This window comes from Larus michahellis, chromosome 4, assembly GCF_964199755.1.
Source record: "Larus michahellis chromosome 4, bLarMic1.1, whole genome shotgun sequence".
NCBI classification, from domain to species: domain Eukaryota; kingdom Metazoa; phylum Chordata; class Aves; order Charadriiformes; family Laridae; genus Larus; species Larus michahellis.
Window position 1 is genome coordinate 20,146,592 of NC_133899.1, and position 27,337 is coordinate 20,173,928.

The 27,337-nt window shown below is 38.9% G+C and overlaps 1 protein-coding gene and 1 long non-coding RNA gene across 8 annotated transcripts in view; one reads left to right on the forward strand and one right to left on the reverse strand.

Annotated features, from left to right (window-relative positions):
- On the reverse strand, positions 1-26,820 carry LOC141741955 (receptor-interacting serine/threonine-protein kinase 2-like). 4 transcript variants are annotated; one of them, XM_074583206.1, is made up of 13 exons: positions 26,689-26,820; positions 16,129-16,279; positions 13,492-13,657; positions 11,129-11,282; positions 10,784-10,933; positions 10,505-10,653; positions 8,590-8,639; positions 7,318-7,479; positions 6,496-6,581; positions 4,895-4,963; positions 4,006-4,132; positions 2,879-3,031; positions 1-1,542 (listed from the first exon to the last, which is right to left on the reverse strand). In XM_074583206.1, exons 2-13 carry the CDS (start codon positions 16,211-16,213, stop codon positions 1,220-1,222), a joined length of 1,674 nt encoding a protein of 557 aa, XP_074439307.1. In that variant the 5' UTR covers positions 16,214-16,279; positions 26,689-26,820; the 3' UTR covers positions 1-1,219. The 4 variants fall into 4 exon arrangements, with proteins under 4 accessions (XP_074439307.1, XP_074439305.1, XP_074439306.1 ...); XM_074583204.1 differs by having other exon boundaries at positions 3,964-4,132; XM_074583205.1 differs by lacking the exon at positions 26,689-26,820 and adding an exon at positions 21,166-21,279 and having other exon boundaries at positions 3,964-4,132.
- The window catches only part of LOC141741960 (uncharacterized), a 46,242-nt gene that overhangs the window by 13,345 nt on the left and 5,560 nt on the right, over positions 1-27,337 (forward strand). For 2 of the 4 annotated variants that reach the window (XR_012586548.1, XR_012586550.1), the window contains exons 3-4: positions 471-569; positions 5,086-5,134. This is a non-coding gene — a long non-coding RNA (uncharacterized LOC141741960). The remainder of the gene's footprint in view (positions 1-470; positions 570-5,085; positions 5,135-27,337) is intronic. The other 2 variants (XR_012586547.1, XR_012586549.1) reach the window with 1 other exon arrangement.

Sequence of the window (27,337 nt, forward strand, 5' to 3'; positions counted from 1 at the left end):
TAGGTGTTTAGCTCCTTTATAGGCAAAACTATTTCCAACACATTCTGATAGACATTGCTTTTAATTGTAACAATATATTATCTCAAGGCAATCCTAAAGTTTAATGAATTTTTGTGAAAAAAAATATATCTATCTGTTGATGGTTCCAGCAGCATTGTAGTATGTGATGTAACAAATGTCTTATCTCTTAAATGTGCCTAGAAAACATATCATTGCTGTATTTAAAATTGCAACCCGACAAACTACTGAATTCAATAAGCAGGTTGAAACTACAAAGAGAATAGATGCAACACAGGGAAACAGAGTAATGTGGTTTTGCATTTGAAATACTTGTAGATTGTATAACCAATTCTCACGTTAATCCAGTGCCATGAAGCTTGAAGGAATCCCACTGTGCCTTCAGAAAACCAGCATCTTATATAACCTCATTTTCATTATAATTAAATTAATCTTACTACTTTCCTTCACAGTTCAACAGAACCACCATTTCAAAATTATCAGCTTGGCACCTCTTCTTCCTGTTTTAATTTTACATTTGAACTGCAGACAGAGAACTACACGGATGTAAGGTAATAACATTTTTCCATTTAGCTTCCATAGTTTAAGCCCCATCTCTCCAAAGTGCTGCTATTAGTGCCCCTTTTTCAGAGCATATGACCATTTGTGAGTGAAAATAAAATCATTTATATGCATAATATAGATTTTCCAAGTCTTTCTTATGGCCCTGTTGAAGAAATATTTCTTGACTCTCTTAAGCCCTTCACTCTAACAGCTGGCTCAGATATGAACTTAATGGAAGGCAGTAATTTTTTTCTCCTCATCCAGTACCCTGTTGTTTGCTATCCTTATTTCGAAGGACTTAGTAACAGCCGTTCTTCCATAGTGTGACCTCCAAAAAGTCACGATCCATTTTCCTCTCTTCTAAAAAATAAGAAAATAAGGTGTCATCTGACTTGAACTATATTTGCTCTGGCACACACATTGCACTCCTCCCATCTCTGAGGTCCAAGTTAGAATTTGTTACGCCAGTCTTGGTAATTTCTGCAGGCAGTGGTTGTCTTGACCTTTTAATCCAGCCAGTTTTTTCCACTAGAGGGCTAAAATCGTGGGCTGTAGGAAGGACTGACTTCAGTCAGTAGGGTTTGAGGAATTAATGGGAATCATTGCCATTGCAAATTACCAGTGCTCTGATGCAAGTAACAAACGGCAAAAAAATAAGTCACAAAAACGGCCTGTTTACCTTAGAAGGACAGTCTGGGCAATGGCTGCCTTGTGCCAGAGGACTACATTTGGTCACTGAAAGTACAGTCACTACAACCCGTGCTGCCCTCTCTCCAAGGCAAAGGCAAGTGTCCAACAAAGCCCGAGCACGGCCAGTCACTGTAGGATAAGAGGTAATTGTTTCATAATCCATTCGGGATAACGTTTGCTGTGAGCGAAGGACATCGAGGATGTGGTTGAGGCGTCCTTCTGTCATGCAGCTGAGTATGGTCTGTCTCTGGCAGGCTAGTATTTGACAGCAGTTTCCTTTGCAGCAAGGATCTTGAGTGAAAAGGAAACAAAATGAGATAAATTAAGTGCTCTTTTCTTCCAGAAGTTGTTGGCAAGTGATAGCACCAATACCAGAAACATTAACTCCGTAAAGACTAGGAAGAGTTTGTTTATTTGCATTCTTTGTTCAAAACTAGTCCAATGTACTTTCATCTTTTCTTCAAAACTCATGAAGAGCAGATTACAGAAAATAAGTGTTTCTAAAGATTATTAAATGCTCAGATTGTGTAAGGGGAAGAGATATTCAGGTCTCATGCTTTCATCAAGCGTCTGTATCAAACTTTATGCAAAGCAGCATGGCTCAACATAGATGAGAAAACTTTGTCCTGTAGAAAGTGGAAGTGGTACTTCAGAATACTACCCTGAAACTGTGAGTTTGAAACGTGTACTGTGAAACTGGGAACTTGAATGTATGTCAAAGCCAAACTAGTAACAAAAGTAATACTCTTGGCAAAACGATCAATGGTTCTGTCTCTTTTCAGAAACTGATTAGACTACTTAGTACTGACACTGGGGTTTTTAGTGTACAGTAAATACCATACACCAAGAGAAAATTAATAACCGAAAGCCATTGTCATTTTGGAGAACACGCCTCTGCCATTCTGCTTTCTGGTTGTTGCCAGTAGAGTTCTGTGATGAACATTTTCTGCATGAACTAGTCTGTTGATTTATCCAGGTATTACATCATCCCTCAGAAGTAAATTGAAGTGGAAAAGGATGGCCAGCTAGATCTGAGAACTATCATAGGCCAGCTTCCAAAAAGCTAGCAAAGAAAAAAAAAAAGCTCACAAAGCTTCACCTACAGGCAGAGGCAGGCTTCGCAAATCAGAAGCTGGCCTTTTCTGCCTCTGCTCAGTAGGACGAGCTGAGACCATGGAAGTAAGGAAATGAATGGTCCCTCCTCCTCCTAGTCACCTGTTTCCGTAGTCAATAACTATTTCTGTAGAGATATAAAATACGCAGCTTAAAATTAAAAAAAAAATAATTTCCAGACTTAATTAATGTCTTTCACATTCAATGTGTGCTATATTTTCTGTATTTTTATTATAGTCTTTTCAGAACTGTTCTCAGCCTAAATATGAGCCTGGAAAAGAACAAGCCAACGTTGTCAGTGGCCAGTGGCTGAACTTCTGAGAACACAGGAGTAACTGTAACTCAAGTAAACTCATGAGACATTTGTATCAAGTTTGGAGGAGTTATTACACTAAATAGCTGGAAATGCGCATGAAATTTAGAGAGACCTGTGTCCTCCAAACTTGAAACAATTTATTCACCAAGATCTGGCCAAAGAGAATATTGCCTCCTCAAACTGGAAATGGGGTCTTACCTTTCACTGCTTGTTCAAGATGCATAGTTTGTGGTCTGTGCTTAAGAGCCAGTGGTGGATCCTTACGCTGACTGCTTTCTTTGCCTGCAGTTGAACCAGATAACGGAATCTTGCAAAAGGAATTTGATTTTCTGCTGTCAGAACCTGGGTGATCTAGAAAAAGTTTAAGATGAGTAAGATGAGACCCCTGAATTGAATGACAACAGAACATATATATGTCAGCTACTGAAGTAGACTGCAACTGAAGTAAAAAAGACTTAGGAGCATTTACTTACTACCCATTCTTTAGGCCCCTGTCAGTACATCATTATTCCTAGGAAGATTTTGGCATACATTACTACACACATCTGACTTTTTCAAACTGTCTGAAGGAATTTGTTTCTGAAGTTACAGAACAGTCTATTCTGTCTGTAAGTCTGACAGCCAATGCTCAGAACTAAAATGTGTGGAAATGCAGATGTTGCTATAAGTGAATTGATTTCCTATGGCTCAACTTTTGTATCCAAAGGCATGCGGAGTACAGAAAAAGCTTTTAAGGAAATATATCACTCTTGACACAAACTTAAACACTTTGACAGGACAAATCCACATCGGAAAGCCAAAGGAAGTTATTTATGTAGGAATGGTGATTACCAGGAATCATTCACATGTTCTTGGAGACACAGGACATGTGGAGACACATATTTGAAAAACATATCTTTTTTTTATTGGCAGATAACAAAAAAAAAATATAGTTTTCCTTGGTGGTACATGGCAATAGAAACTGCCATAGTGGTTCCCAGGAAGGATGTGTTCTGTCAAAAGCAACAGGGAATATCTGATGTACAAGAGAAAGGGAGCTGTAGAACAGCTCAAGGTTCTATAAAAAAAAAAGTATTTTTTTTAACCTGAAGAGGATTTTTAATCTTAATCAAAAGATATATTGTGGCATCTCTGGTTTTCTGCAGTGAACTCACTTCAGATGGTACCAGTAGAGGGCACAGCTGTACTCTGAGAAGGGATAATTTTACTTGGAAAATAACGTAGATATGGAACAACGGGTAACATTTATCCTTTTTTTTAGATTAGCTGGAGCTGGTAGAGACCTTGCTTTGTTGTTATATTCTGTGGGATAGTATTTGACAGACCCATCTCAAGAATATTTTCTCTTCCTGCATTATTTGCACTGCTATCAAGTAGAACAGTAGACAAGCTTGGCACTACAATAGGAATTTTCTTGCTGGTTATGTGGTTGGTTTTTGGTGGACAGATGACCTGAAAAAGATCAAAACAGAGAAGAATTATCTTCTTGGAAACTTGTTTCTAAACTTTTTCTAAGCAGTTTTCTCTTGGAATGTAAGGCATTAGTACCACAGTGCAGTACAGGATAGGTATACAGCTGTTGAGCCTACAGACATACTTAATTCAACTTTAGCTAGTTACCTTGCGGCACTGTGGCAGCACAGATCTATAGGATAACTCTCCTAGGGTTTACTGCAGTCCTGGGTTGCTTCTGCAGCCATGGTGTCACTAGAACTTGAGCTGTTTAAAGCTGGCTCTGATCGAGGCATGTGAGCTTCAGTTCTGTCTCTGGCTTTCAATATTGACAGGCCTGCCACAAGTGCCAAAATCACTTTGAAAATGGGAGTTCACTGCCTTTTGGAGTTATCACAAAGCAGTTGGCCTTGCTCTAAAGAAATTGGTTGCAAATGCTAGAATTTAGCCTAGAACTTTTTCCAGACATCATTTTGAAAACACTACAAAAAAAGGTTAGATTTTTGCCATTTCATTAGGACCTCTTTAAAGATAGGTTCAAAGCTACTCTTGAGTAGGGGAGGTTGTTTTTGCAGGAGCAACATCAGAGTCAGCTGCTTGGAAGAAGGTAAAGCAGTAGTTTTGTTGGTTAACTGGATGGAGTTATTGTTAGTGACGTTTTGCCCTGCAGTCTTTTTATTACGCATTGTCAGGGCTGGCAGGAGAAACAAGCAGCTTATGAAGTATTCTTATAAGACTCTTAAATGCATGCCATGTACTCACCTCTGAATTGCACGTGCCTGTCTGCAATGTGTATGTTTCTGAACCTTTGCATGCATTAAGTGCTGTCTCCTGGAAAAAAAAGTGCAGTAACTCTAGTAAATATATGTATGTTTTGTTCAGTTTAGTTGTCAGGAGCAAGAATTTATACTGACATTGACAAGTTATACTGACAATATATATTAAACTCCTAGGTACGCTGATATATTGAATGGCACAGAGCAATTTTGCATCGTAACACATGTAAGTAGGCATAGAATCTGACACAACTCTACCCTATTACTGTTTCTGCTGTTTCAGATTTATTTTAAAATCCAGTTTTGAATCACACAGGGGAAGATGAGAATAGCCCTGTATTGAGAGAGATATTGGGCTAGCTATAACATGTTTTCCTTTAAGTTTCCACACAGCAGGGCTGTCCTGTGTTTAGTATGCCAAACTGTCTGCAATAAGGATGTGTCAATACTTGTAACTTTTTTCTATGTTGTACATCTGCAGCAGATTTATTCAACTATTTTATTTTTTTTTTTAATTTATATACTTCAGCACTTAGGAATCCATTTTTGGGAATCTCCAGTTGCATTTTCACAGTAATTTTGGACACTTTATTGGTTCAGTTGTTTGAACAATAACTAGTGTCTTTGCTAATTTAGCAAATAGAAAAATAAAACCTTGCTCAAGGGAGAATAAAACATTACATTATGGAGTATTTGTCTGTACAATCCTAAATAAACTTCAGGAGTATTAAAAATGACTTGGACTATAAATCGTTTATGCCATCTAGTAAAACACTGATCAAGTCTGTTTTTTAATCACAGAATGTGATTGCAACATGTAGAAATAATCCAGCATGCATTAACATAAGCCCAGCAGTGAAACCGACAACACAGCATGGGTTGTGTAAATCCAGAGGGAGTCAGAATACTTGTTCAAAGGCTGAGGCATGTGTCACTAATTTCCCACTGTGACTATCTAAGTTAACTAGATAGGATATGCTATATTTGTGTCCGTCAGATTTGTGCCAGATTTCCCATGGCAATGTAGACATATATGGAATTAGCTGTATCCCTCAGCTGTTGGCCATTCCCCATCCATTCCTGTGGTATCAGAGAACCCTCTTAGAGCCTAGGACAAGCAGTGTCTTGTGCCTGAAACACATAAATTTAGAAACGGTGAAGCGTACAAAAAAAAGCGCTGATACTAGTATTGCTGCAGCAGTTACTAATGCTGTCCAGGTTTTGGAATAAATATCTTCCTACCAGCACATACCACAAAAATTGGCCTTGGTTCTAGCCCTAATCTGACCTACTTGAGGCTGATATTTGTTCTCGCTTACCAGTCTGACTACAGCTGGTGACTAGAGAGAAGCTATGGTATTTTTATAATTGCAGGGAGCAATTGACATGGTTTCTTAAGAACCTCACCATATTTATTTTCTATAATTCCTGAATGAACCTGAAGTGCCAAAGGGTACTCTCCAGGTCTGTGGCATGTCCAATAAAACAATGAAGATAAAACATTTCCTGGTTCTGGACCACAAAGATTGCAATTGAAAGAATCAGGTAATGTCCTTGTAGGAGAACAAAAATTAATTTTGCACTAACCTTTGCATCCATCAGATTGTAGATTGCAGTGGAAATTGCCTCCTTGTTTATACTAGTCAAAATTCCATTTAGAAGGTCTACACATTCTGGAGGAGGAATAAAGTATTTTGAACAGCATATTGCATATGAAAGTGTATATATGTTTAGGCTTCAATGTATTGCAACTAACTTTACTATTAAGTTGAGTAGCTAGATAAACTACATGAAATTAGTTTAATACAACTCCCACCTTATACCTCCTCTTGGCTTCCTTTTTGAATGGATTTTAAAGAGGGGTTGCAGTCAGATTGAAATCACATTTTCTTAAGTGTTCATACAAATGTAGCTGACTTACTTGCAAAAGGTTTACACACTACACTATAAATCTATCACGATAAAGCTATATGCAAATTGCTTCCTCAGCACTTGTGTATTTCAGCTTTGAAAATTTGCTCCTAAGTCCTCAAATATCACAATTTTAATATTTCCTGGCTATCTTTTTAGAAACAGAAGATAAACGTAACATTTACATTAAAGTAAACAATGATCACACAACTTCAAAAGGGAACTGATTATGCATTGGAATCAAGACAGGTTGATAGTTGTTGAAATAGTATATATAGCTGACAATATCTCTTCCTTTATTTGTATTCACTTTTACTTTGTACCAAACACAATAGTGGAGACAAGTACGCCACCTCTGGTAGGAAGCTTCAGTTAGAAAAAAACATCTACAGTACTCTGATGATCTGAAGATTCATTGATTTAGAGTGCTAGAGTGACATTCCCAGCAAGAGTATTTCCATTACGAATCCTGCAAAGAAAGCAGATCCTGAATGTTACCTGCAGTATGTGGTCTGTAATCTGGTTCTTGATGCCAGCACAGAGCGATAAGGTGTAACAGTCTGTTCCTCTTGGGCAAATTGCTTGGTATAAACTTTTCTGAAATGCCAGGCCGCAAACTGCTGCAGATTCCTGTCAAACCTTCCAGCAGCGTTGTCTGACCTGCAATTTATAGGAAAATGTCACTGAAAAAAAATTAAATACCTCATAACTCTCATAAAATGATATTCAGCATGTTATTTTGTGTATTTTAAAACAAAGAGTGCTTTCAAAAGCAAAAAAAAAAAATTAACAGTCTTGTAAATAGATGTGCTAACCTTTAACAATAACCATAGCTACTTATTGCAACAGGACATATCAGAATAAAGAACCCTGTCCAAATGTCACAAATGGCTATGTATACATGCATTGTAAACTACATTCACAGATACCTCAGGTATACATGTAATTTTTATGGGAATATTTTAAGCACCCAGTTTTATATAAAGCCTTACACTTGCATTATAAGACTATCACTCCTACTGTACAAAAAAAAAAGAAACATCTACAATGGGCAGCCACCAGATGGCAGCCATAAGGTGTAGGAACATTAAGGTACTAGATACAGTATTTCTAAGAGATCCTCAACATGTAAAATACAGGAGTCCTTCCATTTTGCCACACAGAATAGAGCCCATAGCAAAGAAGCCTTTCACACTGATCTCCATGAAACAGGGATCATTCCTAGACTGTGACAATTACTATACAATGCTTTGCAAACTATGTTCTTTAAAACTGCTCTCATCTAAGAAAGTAAGATTCCCTGCTTACTTGAGAGAATTCAGGATGAACTGGCCTCAGCATGAGGCTTTGAAATTCATGGCAACTTTAAAAATGAGCATTCTGCTCATCCAGTTAGCTGCTTGTCACTAAAGTGTTCTCCGATTTTAAAATTACAACTGTCAAATATAAAGTGGTATTCTTTCCCACTAAAGCTAAACAGAAAACCCAACTCAATAACAGAGCACTTCAGCAAGCAGAGAGATACAAGCGGGTAAGGAGCTACACCTTTCCTTTGCAGGCAGATCAGGTTCTTTGGAAACACTGAGGATTTGTTGAGGGATCCTAATCTTTACATTCCACAACATGGAGCTATGTGCTGTAACAGTCATATAAGGCAATGGGACATCTGAAAAGACAGTGCTGTTTGCACGATAATTTCCCTACAATAAGGGAATCCGTGAAAAAGATTAGGGCAACACAAAGTCTGACATGAACCATGGAGATAAATACCTTCAAAAGGTTTCCGTCTGCTTAGGCTCTCCCAACACAGTATTCCAAAACTGGGAAAAAGAAGGAGGAAAAAAAAGAAGAGAGAACAAACAGCAAAAGACTGTTCATTAGTGTGTGATCTCTATCTGCATTCTTGTTTCCAAGAGCAAGTCTATTGTTTTAAGAGAAAGCAGTTTTTCAAGACAAATTCGATCCAAGTCTCTCCTAGTTTGATGATGTCCTTTTTCCTGCATTTTTAAGTTTCAGTTTTCAACTGAGCTGTTCTTATAAAACAATAAATCAGTTAGAATTAAAATTAATATTTTTTTAAAAGCATAGGATCAATTACAATTATATTTCAGGTTACCACCTTATGTCCATTTGCTCTTGTGAATTTCAGAGCCTTCTGTTCTCTTTTCTTTATAATTTTTGGAGGTTTTTTTTCAAGTAATTTAAATAGCAACTGAAAGAGCTGGACTTTTTAGCAGGTGCTGACAAGCACATCAATTAACCTACCAAAAACTTGATTCTGACCCACTGCATGTCTATTTTCTTCAGCAAATTTTGATGGATCTTCAAATACTTTTTTGCTTTTCTAACATCCTAGGAAGTACTCCAGTGATACTATAGATCTACTCAGATAGTATAAAATACAGGTTTTTGATAAAAAGCTCAGTCTGCAAAATCCGAGGCAAGGAAGAGAGAAAGCAGGCTCTGGATGAGTCAGAAGCAAAGCAACCAAAAGGGGAAGAAGCAGCTCTAGGATAAACATAGCTGCTTACTCATATATCTTGTTGTAGTGCTGAATTACAATGTTTAAAAGAACACCCTCTTCTGCCTTACTTACACATAAGATAGGAAAGTGCTTGTACTTAAATACCCTCTAGGAAAGTATCAATGTAATGTGGACGTACGTGTAACTTATATGTACTTAAGTAATATCTCCTGTGACACACAATTTTGTTTTCTCTGTTGGAGACTGCCTGGACACGCACTGAGTCACAACTGAGCCTCTAAAATTATCTAAGAATGACACACTGGAAGTTGAATTATGCCACCTGAAAGTAAGCTGCCCCTCTTCCTGTGCAAAAATCTTGTGTTTGTGAACAACATCAGATTAGTCACATCGTTTATATGTCTCGAGAGTATGTGTTATTTGACTCGCCTTAAAGCCTGCCTCTGACAAAAAGCAGGAGTTTAAATTTGTTGCCTCCATAAAAGCTCTGAGAGAAGAGTGGTCATGCTTAAAGTATTTAGAATTTTAGTCCCCAGGCTGTGTCTGCCAGTTGTAAAGATAAATGTCCATCCCGACAATAGCTGCAATTTGAGGTTGTCTCATTTATTGCTGCAACTATGAAGCATGTAACACGGCCAAAAGGGAAATGTGGCAATAGGTAATCCTCCTCTTTTGTATAAATCACCTAAGTTAAAAAGTATGAGTGTTTGAGAGGCTTGGTATGTTATTCCAGCAGAGATTCCATAGGACCTTAATGGGATGCTATTGAGAGAAAGGTCTTATTTTAACCTGGGCCTCATCTAGGCATCAATAGTTCTTCCTGAAACTAAAGCCAACAACAGTTCACCCTTAGAAACTATGCGAATTGTAGTTATTAGGTTTCTAAATGTATAGGAAAAAGTTTTGGCAGCTATGTTACACTTTTAAAACATTTAGGTCCATTCTATAAATATTTATATGACGAACTTTGAGAACAATTCTTAACCTTGGTATATTATTCACCAAATATGGTGAATTTCAAATTGAATTCACTGCAGTAATTGGCCTCATGCAGTAATTGGCTCAGTAGGAGCCTCATATCCTACTGCATTATGTAGATCTGGCTTTTTTACTGTAGTGTCTTTGAAAATAAGTATTTCGTCAACATTGTAGAATGTAGCAAGGACTAGGTATAGCCTGCCCTTTAGAAATCCCATTCACCTGTAAATATCACCTTCCTGGGAAGGAAGGCCTCCTTCAAGTATTTCAGGAGGGAGGTACACTAAATCCTGGCAGTTTCTCAGATTGCAGTTTTGCAGGTCTGACCTCAGTTGCTGTTTCCTCCAGTTGATTAGACCATAATCTGATATCTACAGAGATGTGAGAAAAAAAGCAAGTTTTAGTAACAATACCTCAAGTCTTGGTATTAAATGTTGACTATTAGCATAAATATACGCAACAATAGGACAATCACTGGATTTTACATTAATGGGCTCCCACCTTGGCTCTGAACTGTGTATCCAAAAGCACATTGGAAGGTTTCAGGCTGCAGTGGCAGAGAGCAGGCTGGAGGCTGTGAAGGTAATGCAGGCCTTCAACCACATCTGACAGGATCCTTATGAGTAAGGGAAGTTCTGGGTACAGCTGATGCTAAATAACACAAAATATGGGTTTTGGAAGTGTGAAATTGTTACTATTTGCATTTTCATTTGACAATAGACAGAATTACAATACAGAAGCCAAAGAACAGATTGACTGTGACTACTGTCTGTAATTTGCATGCTGATTGCTCTCTTTTGGCTGACCTTGTAATTAATTTTGTCACATAAAGGATGACTTATGTACCTCATGGATGAGTGAGTGGAGGGATCCATTGTTCATCCATTCAGTCACTATCCCCACAAGTCCATGGTACTGGTAAATCCCAAGAGAAGGCAGGAGACGTTCAGACTCACAGCGTCTGATATTTGCTATATCCTGAAGTAGCAACTTCCACTCCCTGTAAAAAAAAAAAATAGCAAGGGTTAGAGGTAGATTAGACTGAAGGGAATTTCAGCTAGAGATGAAATAGTGTAGGATATGGAAATGAGAAATAACCGTATGGTTGAAAACAAGCTAATATAATCCTACCAATAAAACCAAGATTATATCATCTTCCAAACAATCCTAAGAAAATGAAGCAATCCCTTATGCAGTGTATTTTTTTAATATAACATGAAAGACCTCTGGAATCTGTAATATGAACACAAGAGCAGGATTTAAGTGCAAAGGGAGGAGAAAACTGAATTATATGGAATGCTAGATTAAGAAAAAAAAAAAAATCAACTTTTTTCCCCTATTGTCCCCGAGAACTTGTATTGTATCCTTTTGCTATTAGTGAGATCCACATTTACAAGGAAATTATGAGCTTCCTTGCTTATCTAATGGGACCATGTTATATAAATGATACACGTTATAGCATGTCATAGCATTATATAAAGTGAAGCCAAATTCGGATTTTACGTAAGCAGTTCCACTCTAGTGACTTTGCCAAATTCGATTCAAGCTCAACTGCTGTTGAATTGTAGACCTGAATTCAAACAGAGTTTATTTACAGAGAATAACAAAGCTTTGCTTTGATCATCATCAGAAAAATAAAGTTTTGTTGTCCAAGGACTTCACATAGTTACTTCTTCATGCACAGGAAACAGTGAACTATCAATTAGATTGTGCATTTTCATGGAAATAACTGAACTTCTACTACAGGTTCAGTTTTTGTTAATTTTATGTTTGATTTTAAAGATCTGTTTCTCTCTACTCTATGGTACTTTTGAGCTGAAAATTCATTGAAATTAATTCAAAATTCAGTTGATTTCAACAGGCCTGGAGCTCATTCTCATTATTCTAACCGGTCTTTACATTGAGGCTTCAGTTTCAGTTTCTCATACTTACTGTGTTGATTCATAAGCCTGTAAACTAATGACGGGAAGCAATTCACAGCCCCACCTGTTTTAACACTTATTTCCACAAATATAAATATTTATCATCAGCACATGGTTAAACATTTTGCAGTAAAACACAGTTCATTCTCACAGCTTTCCTAAACGCTGCGTAGTGTAAACAAGAGATAAGAATGACAGAAAGAGAGAGAAAAGCAAAGCAATGGCTTTAGTTTTAGGGAGCAAGTTTGAATGAAAGGATGGCAAATCAGGATAGCCCGTTAAATTCAAAACAAAGTAAAATGTTGGTTTCTGTAACTTTAACTATTTTGTTTTGGGACTTATTTGATGTTAAGAAAACTTTTTTTTTTTCTTTAAACAAGCTACCAAACAAATAGCATTTGTTCAGATGACAAAATTGCTGGACTTCTGTTGTCTAAACCCAAACAATCCTCCTCCCCAGCACAAAAAAAAAACACCTGAAAATTTTTAACAGTTCCCAAAATCTGGCAGCATTTGGTTCTTAAAGTGTCACTAACAATTTAAAGTGTCAACTTAAAAATATTTCTATGAAATACTATTTTTGCCTCCCCTGCCTTTATAATGGAACAAATTAAATACTATTTATTTGAGTAGGACACTTGTATTTTACTTTTAACAAAAGCCACCTAAATGGCAGTGTTCTCCGCTAAAAAGAGTAGCTAGTCCGTAGATACACATCAGATACTCCTTTTCTGATAAACAGTCAGGTCAGTGCATTCCCTTAAATGCTTTGGTCTTGCTTCATCAGACCACAGTAGTTTGTGGTTATTCTTGGAAACTGTTTTTGTCACACACTGGAATTTTGTGGTCAGTAGGCTGACGCCCATCAGTTACTGCTCATTTCTTTTTATAATTAGGACATGTACACATCTCACTGCCCTGTAACCCTGACCATTATCCCTCCCTCCTCCCATTTCTCTGCTGTCTCACCTGTACACGCTGTTTTAGATTAAATTCAACTGAGATCTCTTCAGGGACCTCCAAAACAATGTAATACTATAGCATGAGGATTACTGATCAGGGTTTGTAGAGATAATTAATGACTTCAGGATTAAGCTCTACTTTTATAAAAATTTGTAAAAACCTTGGAGCTTGTTTCTCAGTATAATTGCCTCTTGGCTAGTTGGAATTTCTAGGAATGGGGATGTGTTTAGGGATCAGATGATCCTGAGGATATCATAATTCATTCTGTTGCTGCAGGTCGGTGCCGCCCATCTGCTTGGTTAGTTGGTCAAATAAGACACTTACCTTTCTGTAATGTCCTGGCTGGTCAGCAGCTTCACCGAGATCTGAGCGTTCCAAGAACTGTGAAAAGCTTTGAGTGCAAAACCTGAGCTTGTCCTGGTCAAGGTGAAACTTTCCAAATCTTCCTGGGCTACTACAGGTAATGATTTGGCCATTTCTTGATGGCTGGCTTGAAGGAAAAAATGGCAGAAAAGAAAAAAAGATTTAAGGACTACTTTTTGTCACTACGACCAAAGCACAGTGAAGTTGCACCACCCTTTACTTCCCAAATAACTATTACCCTAATCCAACAGGCTTCCATTTACCACTCTGTGTCAGACTTTCCTTATAAAGATAGGAAAAACTCACTAATTGCAAAGGAGTGTCTGGACAATAACTTGCCATCTGAGGCTGCAAGGTGCTAATTAATTGCTCATTATTATTTCCATCTGATGACTTTGAAATGTGGGGCCATTATTTATAATACAAAATGTGATTTTTAAGGTGATACTGAACTATGTAGACAACAAACTAATATCTTACAGTTACATGCTAGGCAGAAATACAGTTTCCCTGCTTCTCATGCAAAAAAGGCAATAACTCATGCAAGTCTGTTCTGCATCATTCTTGCATCTCTTCTTTAATACAACATCACATATCAATGCAAAAGCAAGGTAAACAAGGTAAAAGGCAAATTTCTTGCTGGTGTAAGCTGGCAGAACTCTGCTAAATGGAGCCGTGTCTTCATAGCAGCCACTAATTTGGCCAGTACTCTGTTTATACTGTAAGTCTCTAGGATCACCTGACTGTTTCAGACACATTGCATGGCAATGCACATGGATGAGAGAGAACCTCTGCAAAGCATCACTGTATTACTACATGAGTAACGTTTTTTTATTACATCTGTGAAGCTCCATTAGACTAACGAATAACCAAAAGTTGGTAGTGAATGAGGAAAATGAGAAAGCAAAGAAAACAGATGGGATAAAACCATTGGTGAGGATTACTGCAAGATCAGTGGTCAGTGAGTCAGAAGAACTCAAACTGGAATACTCCCTTTCAGAGTCCAGTAGGCTGGGGCTAGAGAAGAAAACACAAGGGAACTGAAGTAACAGGCCAAAAATTTGAAGTAATCAGTAAGGACTGTTCAGTGAGAATTGTGTCCTTCTAGAAAATGGGCTCTACAAAAAGAGCTCCTGGGATGCAGAAAGCCTGAAAGTCTTCTGACTTTGAGCACATCACTTGTTCTCCATGAGTAAAATAGAAACTAAAATCTGAAGGTGAATTAGCCTATGCTCATGGCTGAACTGCTTCTAGTTTATGACCAGCTTATTTTTGGTTAATCTTAGTATCTAAGCTGTGCCATGCAGGCACGTTCACAATAACAGAGGGGTACTAGGCTCAGTTTCGCATCTAACCACAATCAAAACGCAAATAAAAATTCATCAGCTGATTAACCAGATCGGCTTCAATGTTATTTGATTTTTTTTTATTTTTTGCTTTTGTTAGATTATTGTGGTTTGAAAGCAATAGCTGCCTTCGGAACCTCACTTAGAGTTTCCGTAAAGAATAAATCCAACGTGGTGTGAGGATGACAAGAGTTTAACAAAATTTGAGAAGATTGCTCTGAATGAAGATAAATTTCCAAATAAGCCATTTACTCTTCAAAATTGCAAAGACAGATCACACAGATCAACAAATCCTAAATATAAAGGAGGTAATCTGAAGGCTGGCAGGAACAAAATTATGTCTCATTTTTATTATATACTACAAAAAATAATCATTTAAATAGCCAAAACAATTTACTCATCTCCAAACATAGTACAAACAAAATCTAACAATGAATATAAAAATTAAACCATTTCTGAAAATATCTCTTTCTGTTTAAAACTGAATCAAGTAAAGCTGTAACAGGTTGTGGTTTTTTTAAACTCTTGCTAACTGGCTGCTGAGATAAAAATAAAAACTAGCCATCAGCTCCTATTTTGTATTTGCAAAACCTAATTTAACAAGGAGATTTTCTAAAAAACCATTTCAGTCTTCCTCTGTTACAAACCGTGACATGCCAAGCACCACTGTCGCTGTCTCCGAGTTTGTACATCTGTTTCCACACCTAGACTTAGAGTGATTTGCTGATAATCTCCAAAAGAGTTTAACCCCAAAATGAGAGATCTTTTATCTATCCAGGATGCTACCCGGATTCCTAAAATAGTTGGAGAGATTAATTATGGAATATGGGACTATCATGGAATTACAAATAATGAAGTCTGTCTCTACTCCCTAGATTGCAAGTTTGGTACCAAAGCCATTTTCAGTAGTTCTGCTCTTATGAATGCTTTCTCTCTTAGACCCTTTTAAAAAACCTCATTATCAAACCACAAACCCAATTTCTTTTGATCTTCGCAATGAAGGGTTTCATCTTATTTTTTAGTAAGACACAAAAAAAATCTTGGACAACTTTGTCATCTTCCCCTAGTTGGGGAGGCAGAGGCAGGAGGGAGACTGCTATAAAACCATGTATTTCAAATTTCTAATTTAAAAGGTAATTTAAAAAAGAAGTGATTCATAGCAAAGATGTTTTCCTTAGCATGAGAGAAATTCTACATTATGTTAATATTCAGATGTCTCAGTAAAAGAAATTGGAAGCAAAAATCAACTTACCTGTGGAAATACGGGCATAAAAAACTATGGAACAATGGAGTGAAACTGCTGCAGATACCAAATGCGAGTCAGGTTTGAACTGCATTCAAACACAGCTCGAGCTTTCCTGTATGAGTCAGCTGCGTTGTTGATCTCTCCTTTTATTGGCTGCCTGCAAACATTGAAAATTTCCTGGTCAGATATACAAGCTGTAACTCTTTAGTGACTGCAGACGGGTTTTCACAGGCTGATTTGTTAACTGTAATTAATGAGAGCGATTACAGAAAAAGAGGTTGGATAAGTGCTTTTTACACAATGAGGAATGCCAAGAGGGAAAGCTCTAACAGTGAAAAACACCATATTGGATATAGCCCAGACACAGAAGCATGTAGAACCGCATGCAGATTGTGCGGCTGACGCTTATCTCTGCAGTAGACCACACCAATAGCACAAGTACAAAATTCCCTTAAACTTCTTAAGTCGAGTTGATCTTAAAACAGGAAAAAAATGCCGGTTTTCTGGTTAGAGGGTAAGTAAGCATAGGGGTAACCTAAGATGGCAAAGAAGTAAGGATCAATAGTCTCTCAAGTAGCCCTGCTGAAAAGGATGTAGGCTTTATGGTGGAAGTTAAGTTGATCATGAGACAACAGTGCGCTCTCAACGCAAGTGGGGAAAATTGCATACTGGGCTACACTAGAAATGCAGTCAGCAAATTGAGAAAAGCTACAGAATCAGAATCACAGAATGGTAGGGGTTGGAAGGCTTGTCTAGAGATCATCTAGGTAAACCCCCCTGCCAAAGGAGGTTCACCTAGAGCAGGTTGCACAGGAATTTATCCGGCCAGGTTTTGAATCTCTCCAGAGAAGGAGACTCCACACCCTCTCTGGGCAGCCTGTTCTAGTGCTGTGGCACCCTCAGAGTAAGGAAGTTTTTCCTTATATTCAGATGGAACTTCCCATGTTCCAGTTTGTGTCCGTTCCCCTTGTCCTGTCCCTGGGCACCACTGAAAAGAGTCTGGCCCCATCCTCTTGACACCCACCCTTTAGATACTGATAAGCATTGATGAGATCCCCCCTCAGTCTTCTCTTTTCCAGGCTAAACAGCCACAGGTCTCTCAGCCTTTCCTCGTAAGAGAGGTGCTCCAGATCCCTGGTCATCTTTGTAGCCCTCCACTGGACTCTCTCCAGTAGTTCATTGTCTTTCTTGAACTGGGGAGCCTAGCACTGGAGGCAGTACTCCAGATGTGGCCTCACTAGAGCAGAGTAGAGGGGGAGGATGACCTCCCTCGACCTGCTGGCCACACTCTTTTTAATGCACTCCAGGATCCCATTGGCCTTCTTGGCCACAAGGACACATTGCTAGCTTACGGTCAGTTTGTCCACCAGGACTCTCAGGTTCTTCTCCACACAGCTGCTTTCCAGCAAGTCAACCCCTAACCTGTACTGGTGTATGGGGTTATTCCTCCCTAGGTGCAGGACCCTATGCTTGCCACTGTTGAACTCCATTAGGTCCCTCTCCACCCAGCTCTCCAGCCTGTCCAGGTCTCTTTAATGGCAGCACAACCTTCTGGTTTATCAGCCACTCCTCCCAGTTTTGTGTCATCAGCAAATTTGCTGTGGGTACACTCTGTCCCCTCATCCAGGTTGTTGATGAAGAGGGATGCCAACAATAACAAGAAGGGCTTCTCAGGTATGTCAACCAGAAAAGGAAGGTTAAAGAAAGCATGCCCACCCTGATGAGCAAGAATGTCAAACTAATAACAACAGATGAGGAGAAGGCCGATATTCTCAACAACTTTTTTGCCTCAAGTCTTCACTGCCAACCTCTCTCCTCACACCTCCCAAGCTGAAGGGCCGCAAGACAGGGACCTGGGGTGACAAAGTCCCTCCCACTGTAAGTGAAGGCAAGGTTCATGATCACCTGAGGAACCTGAACATACACAAGTCCATGGGACCTGATGATATACATCCCAGAGTCCTGAGGGAATTGGCTGATGTAGTTGCCAAGCCACTCTCCATGATATTTGAAAAGTCACGGCAGTCAGGTGAAGACCCTGGTGACTGGAAGAAGGGAAACATTACACCCGTTTTTAAAAAGGAGGACCCCGGGAACTACTGACCTATCAGCCTCACTTCTGTGCCTGGGAAGATCATGAAACAGAGCCTCCTAGAAGCTATGCAAAAGCACAGGGAGGACAGGGAGGTGATTCGAGACAGCCAGCATGGCTTTACTAAGGACAAGTCCTGCCTGACCAACCTAGTGGCTTTCTACAATGGAGTGACTACATCAGTGGACAAAGGAAGAGCAATGGATATCATCTATCTGGGCTTCTGCAAGGCCTTTGACACAGTCCCCTCCAACATCCTTCTCTCTAAGTTGGAGAGATACGGATTTGATGGGTGGACTGTTCGGTGGATAAGGAAGTCGCTGGATGGTCACATGCAGAGGGTAGAGGTCAATGGCTCAATGGGCCAAATTCTTCTCTATAGTAACAGGTACCAACCAGTGGCATAGGCAGATTTCTCTACTTCAGAGTTTCAAGCTAGATGCTAGAGTTTTTATTTTTTTTTTCCCCCGTCAGTTGGGTAACACAGTACTAGAAAGGGACACTCAGGTTGCGGAATCTCCATCCTTTAAGCTTTTCTAGAGTCTGCAGGCAAAGCCATGGCTGACCTGATACAGCACTGCTGGTGGTCCTGCTTTGGGCCAGAGGCTGGGCTAGAAAATGCCAAAAGTCCAGAACATCTTTAATTTTGTGAAAAAAATATTCTGGCCTAATTGTAAGGCCTAATTGTGTTCCTGCTATGCCCCCAGCATATACATTCACACTGCAGGTTGATGGGACTGCTGGGTTCAGGGTGGAGACTTTAGGAGAAAGCAGTCATTTCAGTTGGTCACATTTATTGACTTTCCACTACATGGAAACTGTCTGTATTTATAGAGTCCGACTTTAAAAACCAGTGTCAATGAGATTCTGTCCACAGACTTCTGTTGGTTTTGGATCAAGTCCTAACCCCGCAACAGGGAGAGAACAAGCAGTAGGGCAGTTACCTAATCCTCCTGTGATCACAGGAAAGTCCCCTGTATCTAAAAATCATGTGGCTAGGGCTCTGTGGCCTGAGAGGAAGCACGCTACAAGCAGGAAGCGTGGAGTATGCCTTCATGTACAATGCATTATTTCCTGACAGCCATAGCTATCTGACCAGCATCAGCTTTCTCTGCCCGGCACACCCCTCCAAAAGTGAAATTAGTATGAAGGAGCTGAAGTGGCAAAGGTAAAACAGGCAGGCTGTGATAGTCCTGGAGAAGGCTCTAGAAGCACGTCAAATTGCTGTGGTCACAGGATCCTCCTCCCCTTGGCTTTGATTTGTCAACAACGCACTCATTTGTGTCCGTAGTCTACACTTCTGTAAAGTACATTAAAAATGTTTTCCTCTGTTTAAGGTATTAGCCTGTCAGGCTCAGACTGTACTGCAGCAGAATCACAACTGATAAAAATCCTTTCAACTAATTAAAGAAACTTCTTAGGGGGAGCTTTGTAGACAGTTTGAAGGACTTAATTTTGCAGAGGTTCTTTGACACTTAAAGTAGTCTTAGATACTCCTGTATTTTTAGAATATCATGTGCTGGGGGAGCAAAGCACTAGAACAATCCTGCATTTGTTTATTCCTTTTGACTGTTGTTTTCAGCTTATAAAGAAACTCAGTATAAAACTATGAAGCTTAATTTTAATCCATATCTGGAGAAACCAGAAACATACAGGCCAATTTGCAGTGCAGGTCTGAACTAATTAATCATCACTATTACTGAACGTGTTAATTAAAAAAACAGTTAGTATTTTACCTACACATAATTTACCCAGAGAAATTTAAAGTTCTCACATAATATGAAAGCTTATAAATAACGGGCAAGGAAAAAACCTGTATAGGCTCACACAAAGGCTGTCTTGTGCAGTAATTAGACAAAAATAAGAAAACTAAAGTTAGTTTGGCTGTAAGTTGTTGGGTTTTGAAGTTTGGTTTGTTTTTAATTATGGAAAATACTTGGGATAAAACCTTCAAGCAAGAAATAAAAGCAAGCAAGACAGACAATGAATCTATCTAATCGTCTATGCAAAGGATTCATTCATTGCCATACAGATGCCTAAATACATAGATGCTGGAGAAGTACAGACAGCTCTTGCCAAAAGCAGTAGCTGCTTGATGCCTAGAGACTGTGTACTATCATCAAGGATGGGGAAAGACTGAGATCCTAACAGAAATACCAGCAACTGAACTTCCAGCCATATTCAATGGAAACAATGAACAGGAGGGTAATCTGAAGAGCACTTAAGATGACCATTATATGAGCATCTGCAGGATTCCTTATTTAATGAGTGAATCCAGCCATCACAACAGGATTGGAATTCCATGTAGCAGAAAATGTCTGACTATAACTGCAGGAAGACTTCAGAGATTGCACGTTATTTCTCATATGTACATTTGTTCATGCTAAGTGACAGCCTGAGTCTTTCAGAAAAGCCATGGATCTCAAAAAACCCAAAGACCAGTTTTTATTTTGTTCAGAAGACAAACAAAACTCTGAGCCCCTGAGCGTCAACGAACAAACAGGAAAAAAACACCATATTTAAGCTTTTCAAAGTGTCCAAAGAAGGTCTTTTAAAGCCTGCCCATAACAATGCAAGAAGAACATTTGCTTTTTCAAGCCAAAATTGTTTTTGTGGCTCACTCACAAGCTAAGAAAGTATATAGGGAACACAAACATGTTCTTAACATCCTGGAAGTGGGAATAGTAGTGATGCCTAAAGGATAACACAGTTTAAGACATGAGTGGTTTATAGGTCTCCCCCTCATAATAGTCACACAGGGCGAACCCAGTTACAGTCAAATTTAAAACAAAACAGTAGCTTTACAAGAAGCAGCATTAAAGGTCCACAGTGTAAGACAAAACATTAATAGAGCGAGTATGAGCAATAAGAGAATGACACAGAAGATCGAAGCAGTAAGATGACCCAAATACCAAAGCCTCTGATGCGTGTTCAGTAAATACTACACTTACATATTTCAGAAGAGTTCCCATCATCATTTCTCGATCTGGTTATTCCAGTTGAGCATCTGTACAGGATAACTTTTGGCAAAGAAGTAGGTTCTAAGGTTTCTTTGGCCCTTCATGTATTTCAGGAGGTCTTGCAAATGAATATTAAAATGTTGTTAGGCTTTGAATTTGTGGGATTCAGATACTCTGTATTTCACCTTTATCAAATGTTATCTGTATTGCATCAGTGCAGCCAATGATATAATCATCTTGCTCTAGAGACAGAGCTCCAAACAGGCACGATACATGCCCACTGTAATGGGATACTTCAAGATGCAAAAGTATGGTTACCACGTCATGGATTTGCAGTTGAACTAAGGTGCTTTTTTTTTTTTTTTTTTTTTTTTTTTTAAGAAAATGGTTTCCTTAAACACCCATATGATGCTATTTTGGAAAATAGTTGTAACATTCACCTGGTCATTAACAAGATACTCTTTCTAGTTATCACAGCTACAGGCCTTAGGCAGTTTCTGTAAAATAAGCAGTGCCAAGCAGCTCTGCTAATTAAATTGTAACACAGAAATTTATTAATTCTTTACCCAACTGTTTCAAATAGTGGCATCTTAAACAGGTATCACACAATTCGTGTAATGTGAACAATAAGATGAAGAACTCCTAGACTGCAGAGAGCTTAAGGTATCACACCTCAACTTGTTAAATGGTTTGTAAGAAGTGCCCTAGTCCACATGCCAAGCATTTGCAATCTGTTTTGGAGCATGATATACTAAACAGTATTAAGACAGGGTGGAGAAATGCTAAACCTCCAGGTTGTCCATCAATTATGTCCCTGCAGATAAATAGTTCCAGTAAGCTAATGGTGAAATGGCAGAGGCCTAGATTGTATGACCTTGCTGTGAACGTATAGCATAGGTATGTAAGAGAATATAAGCAAGCTTTCAAAGCCTTTACGCATACCAAGCAAAACTCAAGCTCTTCTAGGCAAAGGAACATCACACGCAATCCCTCCTTGCTCCCCTAAAGATACCTGTTCCAAGGAGAAAGTACAGCCATGTTGACCAAATCCCCAAAAGAAGCCCATCCTATAGAAGAGCACAGCACTAACATCTTTACCACGCAATGCCTGCCTCCGGGATTTTCCACTGGAAAGTGGGCAAGTTTTTTTAATTGGCTTGATCCTAAGTGTTGCATTTTCTCTACCTGTGTCCTGGTTCCGGTGGGGATAGGGTTAACTTTTCCTGGTATTCCATGCCATGTGAGCCACGCCCACCCTGAGCTGCCGGGGGAGGGGGCAGGAAGTTGCTGCTTAAAAGCGGGCTGGGGCGTCCCGGGTCCGGCCGGTCGGCGAGCGGCGGTCCCGTAATCGCGTTTGTATATTCCCCTGTCCGTGTTGTTGTTGTTGTTGTTGTTTGCCTGTTCCCTTTACTGTCCTGTTAAACTGCCTTTGTCCCAACCCAAGAGTCTTGCCTTTTCTTACGATCCTTCCTGTGTTAGGAAGGCACGTGCGAGCGGCACGTGGTTCTTTGTTGCCATCTGAGGCTAAACCACGACAACCTGACAATTCTGAAATACAAAAATATGCAATTGAGCACAAATAATCAACAAAGAATTTTTTAAAAAGAATCTAATCTAAATGTCATTTTTCCATTGTGGGGCTAGTTTGGGTTGGTTTGAGATTTTTTGGTTTTTTTTTTTTTCAAAGTTGCAATAACGTGTACATTAAAGGCATCTGAAAGATACAGATTGCTACTGACTTCCTTTTAAGTGTTGGTATAATCAAGCCTGCTTGTAGGCCACTTGCATTTAGTGACAGAAAGAATTCTGAATCGCTATAGTAAATGTCCGTGGACTTTCAGTCATCTAGGAAAACGCTCTGCTTATGGTAAAACTGTATTCCACTAAGATTGTTTTCTATTGAGTTCATTTGGCCATTAACACACTAAACTGGAATTAAGTCCAACGCTGCTGGAGATGAGTACTTCCTACTCTTCTGTGGAAAGCAGCCAACTAACACAGAGGATCTAAAAAAGGAGAATTTACCTTCGTTTCCCAACAGTCTTTCCAACCACAAGTGTCATTGCCCTTTGCGGATCAAAGAAGCCTTTGTCAACCTGAGAAATTTTAGCTGGGCTAAAATCCATGAATTACATGAGTGATGTGAAGGGATAGCATGTAAAAAAAAAAATTAAGCAGATCTTTTTATTCCAAACAAATTTATACATTTATGGAACTTTAATCCTGGTCAAAAATTATTAATACAATAGTTTTAACAAATCTTGCAGTAATCAAGAGGGTAAGTACAAGTTCCAGCTTTCATTTGGAGACTGCCAAATCAAAACCCTCTGAAAATCTATTCATTACAGACCCAAGAGTTTGGAAGACAACTAAAAAGAACATGTGATGTTGTTTTTTATTACACGTAATCTCATTGAAAACATATTAGTTTGAGAGGTGGAATTTTTGAATGTTTGAGATGGCAACATTGCATATGAACTTCTCAAAGGAGGCTAAACATTGCAGTCTGGCTTTTGTCTAGCACTTTCTTCCAGTAAATTTTTAATTGCTTACCCCATGGAGATCACTGTCATTTCTCCTGTGAAAGCAATGAGAGAACAGGGACACACAGCAAGAGATACACGTAAGCAGTGTCCAAACAAGCTAGAGAACCTAAATGCTCTCTGTCCTCAGTAAAGTGTTGCCTATTTAGCTATCTTGCTAGCTTTCTTTGGAAGCCAGTGTTTCATCTGTAGCAAAGACAATTGAGCCAAAAAATAAAGAAATTAATAGTCACATGGTTTAAGAAAATGTTGCAATAATGCAGCATAATCTTGGGACTGATATTCTGACTTTTTAGCTTCTCAATTATCGAACTATCCATTTTAATATAGGCAAATTAACTGAAGAGTAAACTACTGTTCTACTAATATAATCTTAGGTACTTTTTTGCCTTTTGCTTTTTAAATCTGAAAACAGCAGTGTGGCATGAGTGAAAACAGGCTGTATGGGGTGGACTTTGTTCTATTGTGTTCTTTCCAGGAAGCAGCAACAAAAAGAAATGACCTATTGCAAATTCCCCCTTTGTACTGTGAGGGACAGAAAACCACTAAGGCTTATCCATGTCCTGAGGCGACATATACACCCACTTCCTCTTGGCTTCAGTAGTACAGGAAAGTAGGTAGCAAAACAGACAACTGCATGGAAAACATTACAAAGGAAACATTTAGAAGTTGTGCAAGAGAAGCTGATGACCCCTAACACCAGCAGGTTTAGGGAAAAGTCATGGTCTTTCCAGATTACGTAGATGCCAGATGTAGGCCCAGGTTTATAATTGAAGCAGCTGGCATTAAGTATATTTCCACAATATATTAAGTATATTTCCACAATGGTATGCACGTCTGCAGAAAATATTTTCCTCTTGAAGCAAAATACAACAGCACACATTTGGCGGTGTGAGCTCCAAATTTAGTGACTCTCCAGATTAATAGGCAATGGTTTTACTGCCACTCAGAAACAACAAAACAGCATGAAGGAATGAGCAAACGGGAGTCTCACAAAGTTCAAAGGGAAATGCCAAGTTACACACCTGGGAGGAATAACCCCAAGAACCAGTACATGCTGGGGGCCAACCAGCTGAAAAGCAGCTCCGCAGAAGAGAATTTTGGGGTCCTTGGTAGATAAGCAGCTGAATGTGAGCCAGCAACGTGCCTTTGTGGCACAAGGACAACAAGCATCCTGGGATGCATTAGGAAGAATGTTGCCAGTAGGTCAAGAGAGATCTTGCTCAGCACTACTGAGACCACATGTGGAGTTTCATCATGGTTAAGCAACTAAGGTTTTGGTTTTTTTTTTTCTTTCCCTTTTAATATCTTTTCCTTCTAGTCTTGTTTCTAAAGACTATTAACATAATCTAAAGTGGGGATTTCCACAGTTGGCTCATGTTTGTATATGCATTCGCATCACTAGCTGCTGTCTTGTTTAAATAACATTAGAAAGCAGACCCATCAGAAAGACCAAACTCAAAAATAGTTTATTAGTAACTAAATATTAAAAATATATCTGTGGCCATAATATATAAAGTATTCTAACAGCATCCTGAATTTTATCTAGTCTTGTGCTTTTGAGCTTCCTGTGATATGGCATTGTCTAGAAAACATATATATTGTTTTTATGTGTTTCTTTTCTACAAGCTATATAGTAGGATACAGACAGCTTGGAAAGGTTCAGCTAAACTTCATCAGTTTCTAAACGGTTAAGTTTTAAATTACATTTAATACCTGTTGTCATTAATAAATGATAAATAGGTAAATTGGGCCTGTCAACCCAATTTGAGTTGCCACACATGGTTTAATCAGATAAACAAAATTAAGGTTACCTAAAGGTTTTTCTCATAGTTTTTTTTCCCTCCCCACAATGCCATGAGGAAGTTGGGGTCAGAGGCTCACATGAGTTTCATCACTGCCTTTGCCTGCGTGCCTATAGAGAGCAGTTGCTTAACTTTCCCGCCCTACATTTTTAATAGTCAAAAATTGTTGAAACTGTGTTGCTAAGTCAGATCAGAATAGCACAACTAGCAACTTCACTATGCTCCTGTAACTGTAAAAGCTCAGTTCCTGAGGCTTGCAGAAAGTGCAGTAGAGTCTCTCTGCAGTGTCACACTGTGATATAGGTGTTGTAAGCATAACATAGATCAAAAGAAATGTGAATGAAGCAATCAGAAAGGCTGACAAAAACTAAAAACAGAAATATTAAGTCCTACTGTGATATGTCACAGTTTATTAACAACAATTCTAACTATAATTGAATTCTCAGAATTCACAATCAAGAGTTCATGAGCTTCCTAAAGCTTGGCCTACAAGGAACGCAATGCTAAAGCCCTCGTACCACATCTCAATCTCTACACTGCCCACAGTATTGTAATAATTTAAAAAGTCTGAACTATGTTTTACTCAGGAAAAAGATTCTCAAAGATACTGACTTCCCAAAAGTTGTTTGAAAATAAGGAGCTTGGTAGAAGAGAGAAAGAGAGAGAACATGTATGAAGACAAATCAGCAGTGCTACAGCCAGAGATAAGTTCTTACGGGACTCTAAAGACACTATTTGTCACTAGGTTCATGCTGCAGCTTCAATATACCTGAATTAAAAAAATTTATTAACCACAAGTCTTCAGAAAATTATGCTGTATTAATTTCAACACCAACGCAACTACTTATAATTCAAGTTTTCAATTCTTTCCATCCCAACTGCTCTTTGTCTTGCCTAACTTCACGTGCACTTAACACTACTTCTTTTGTTTACAGAGAAGCAAAAACAAACTGTAAGAGAAAGGCCACTATAATGATTTATCCTACATTGATATTATTCTATATCCGTTAGAACGCTTGTTTAACAAAAAGAAAGTTACTGCATTGCTCCTTTTAGACAATGTTCATGATTATTAGTAACAGAAAGCTGCAAGAGTGGGCTGCTCTGCAAAGGAAGGTGAGCAGGAGCCACAGGGAACAGGATACAAGCAGGGACCATGTCCTTACCAGGAAAGGTTGCAGTACTCAAGCAAGCAGAGCGGAACAGAAGAGGCCTTGCGGTCAACACACAAGCCTAAGCAAAGAGGCAGGTCCAAGGGCAAATCCCAATCAGCAAGGTATAAGCTGAGCTCAAACACACCACCAAGGTAGCTCAGAGAAGAAACACCAGCAAAAGCCTGGTCTTCAATACAGTTCCTGGGCCAATGGGCAGACAGCATGTGGCTGGGTGGAGGTCCCAGATGATGCTGATGAGGACAATCAGGGACTGTTGGTGCTCCCAGGGCCCTGACAGGTCATAGCCTATCTTCCCTTATAGGTCTTTGAAAGTACTGAGTTTGTGTAAAAGGGTTTAGTGTGGATTTATTAGGCTCTAATGAATTTTTAATCTGTAACTGTTCGGTAGTCTTTGGTGGGATCTGTTTTGGAATGTCTAATGCTAATCTTAAAAAGAATTATTTTAATATTGTATGCTATAATGCTACTTCCATGCATTTCTGATTAGCTATTGGTCAAAGCTACAGAATTTAGTATTGTTACCTGTTCTGAAAAAGTCTCTAATTTTAGTGCTCTAAGTGTCTTCTCCCTTATCTTTTTGGTGGTGCTCCCAAAAAAGCATGTTTTGACAGACTGGTGAATAAGTTTTGTTTCCTTTAGC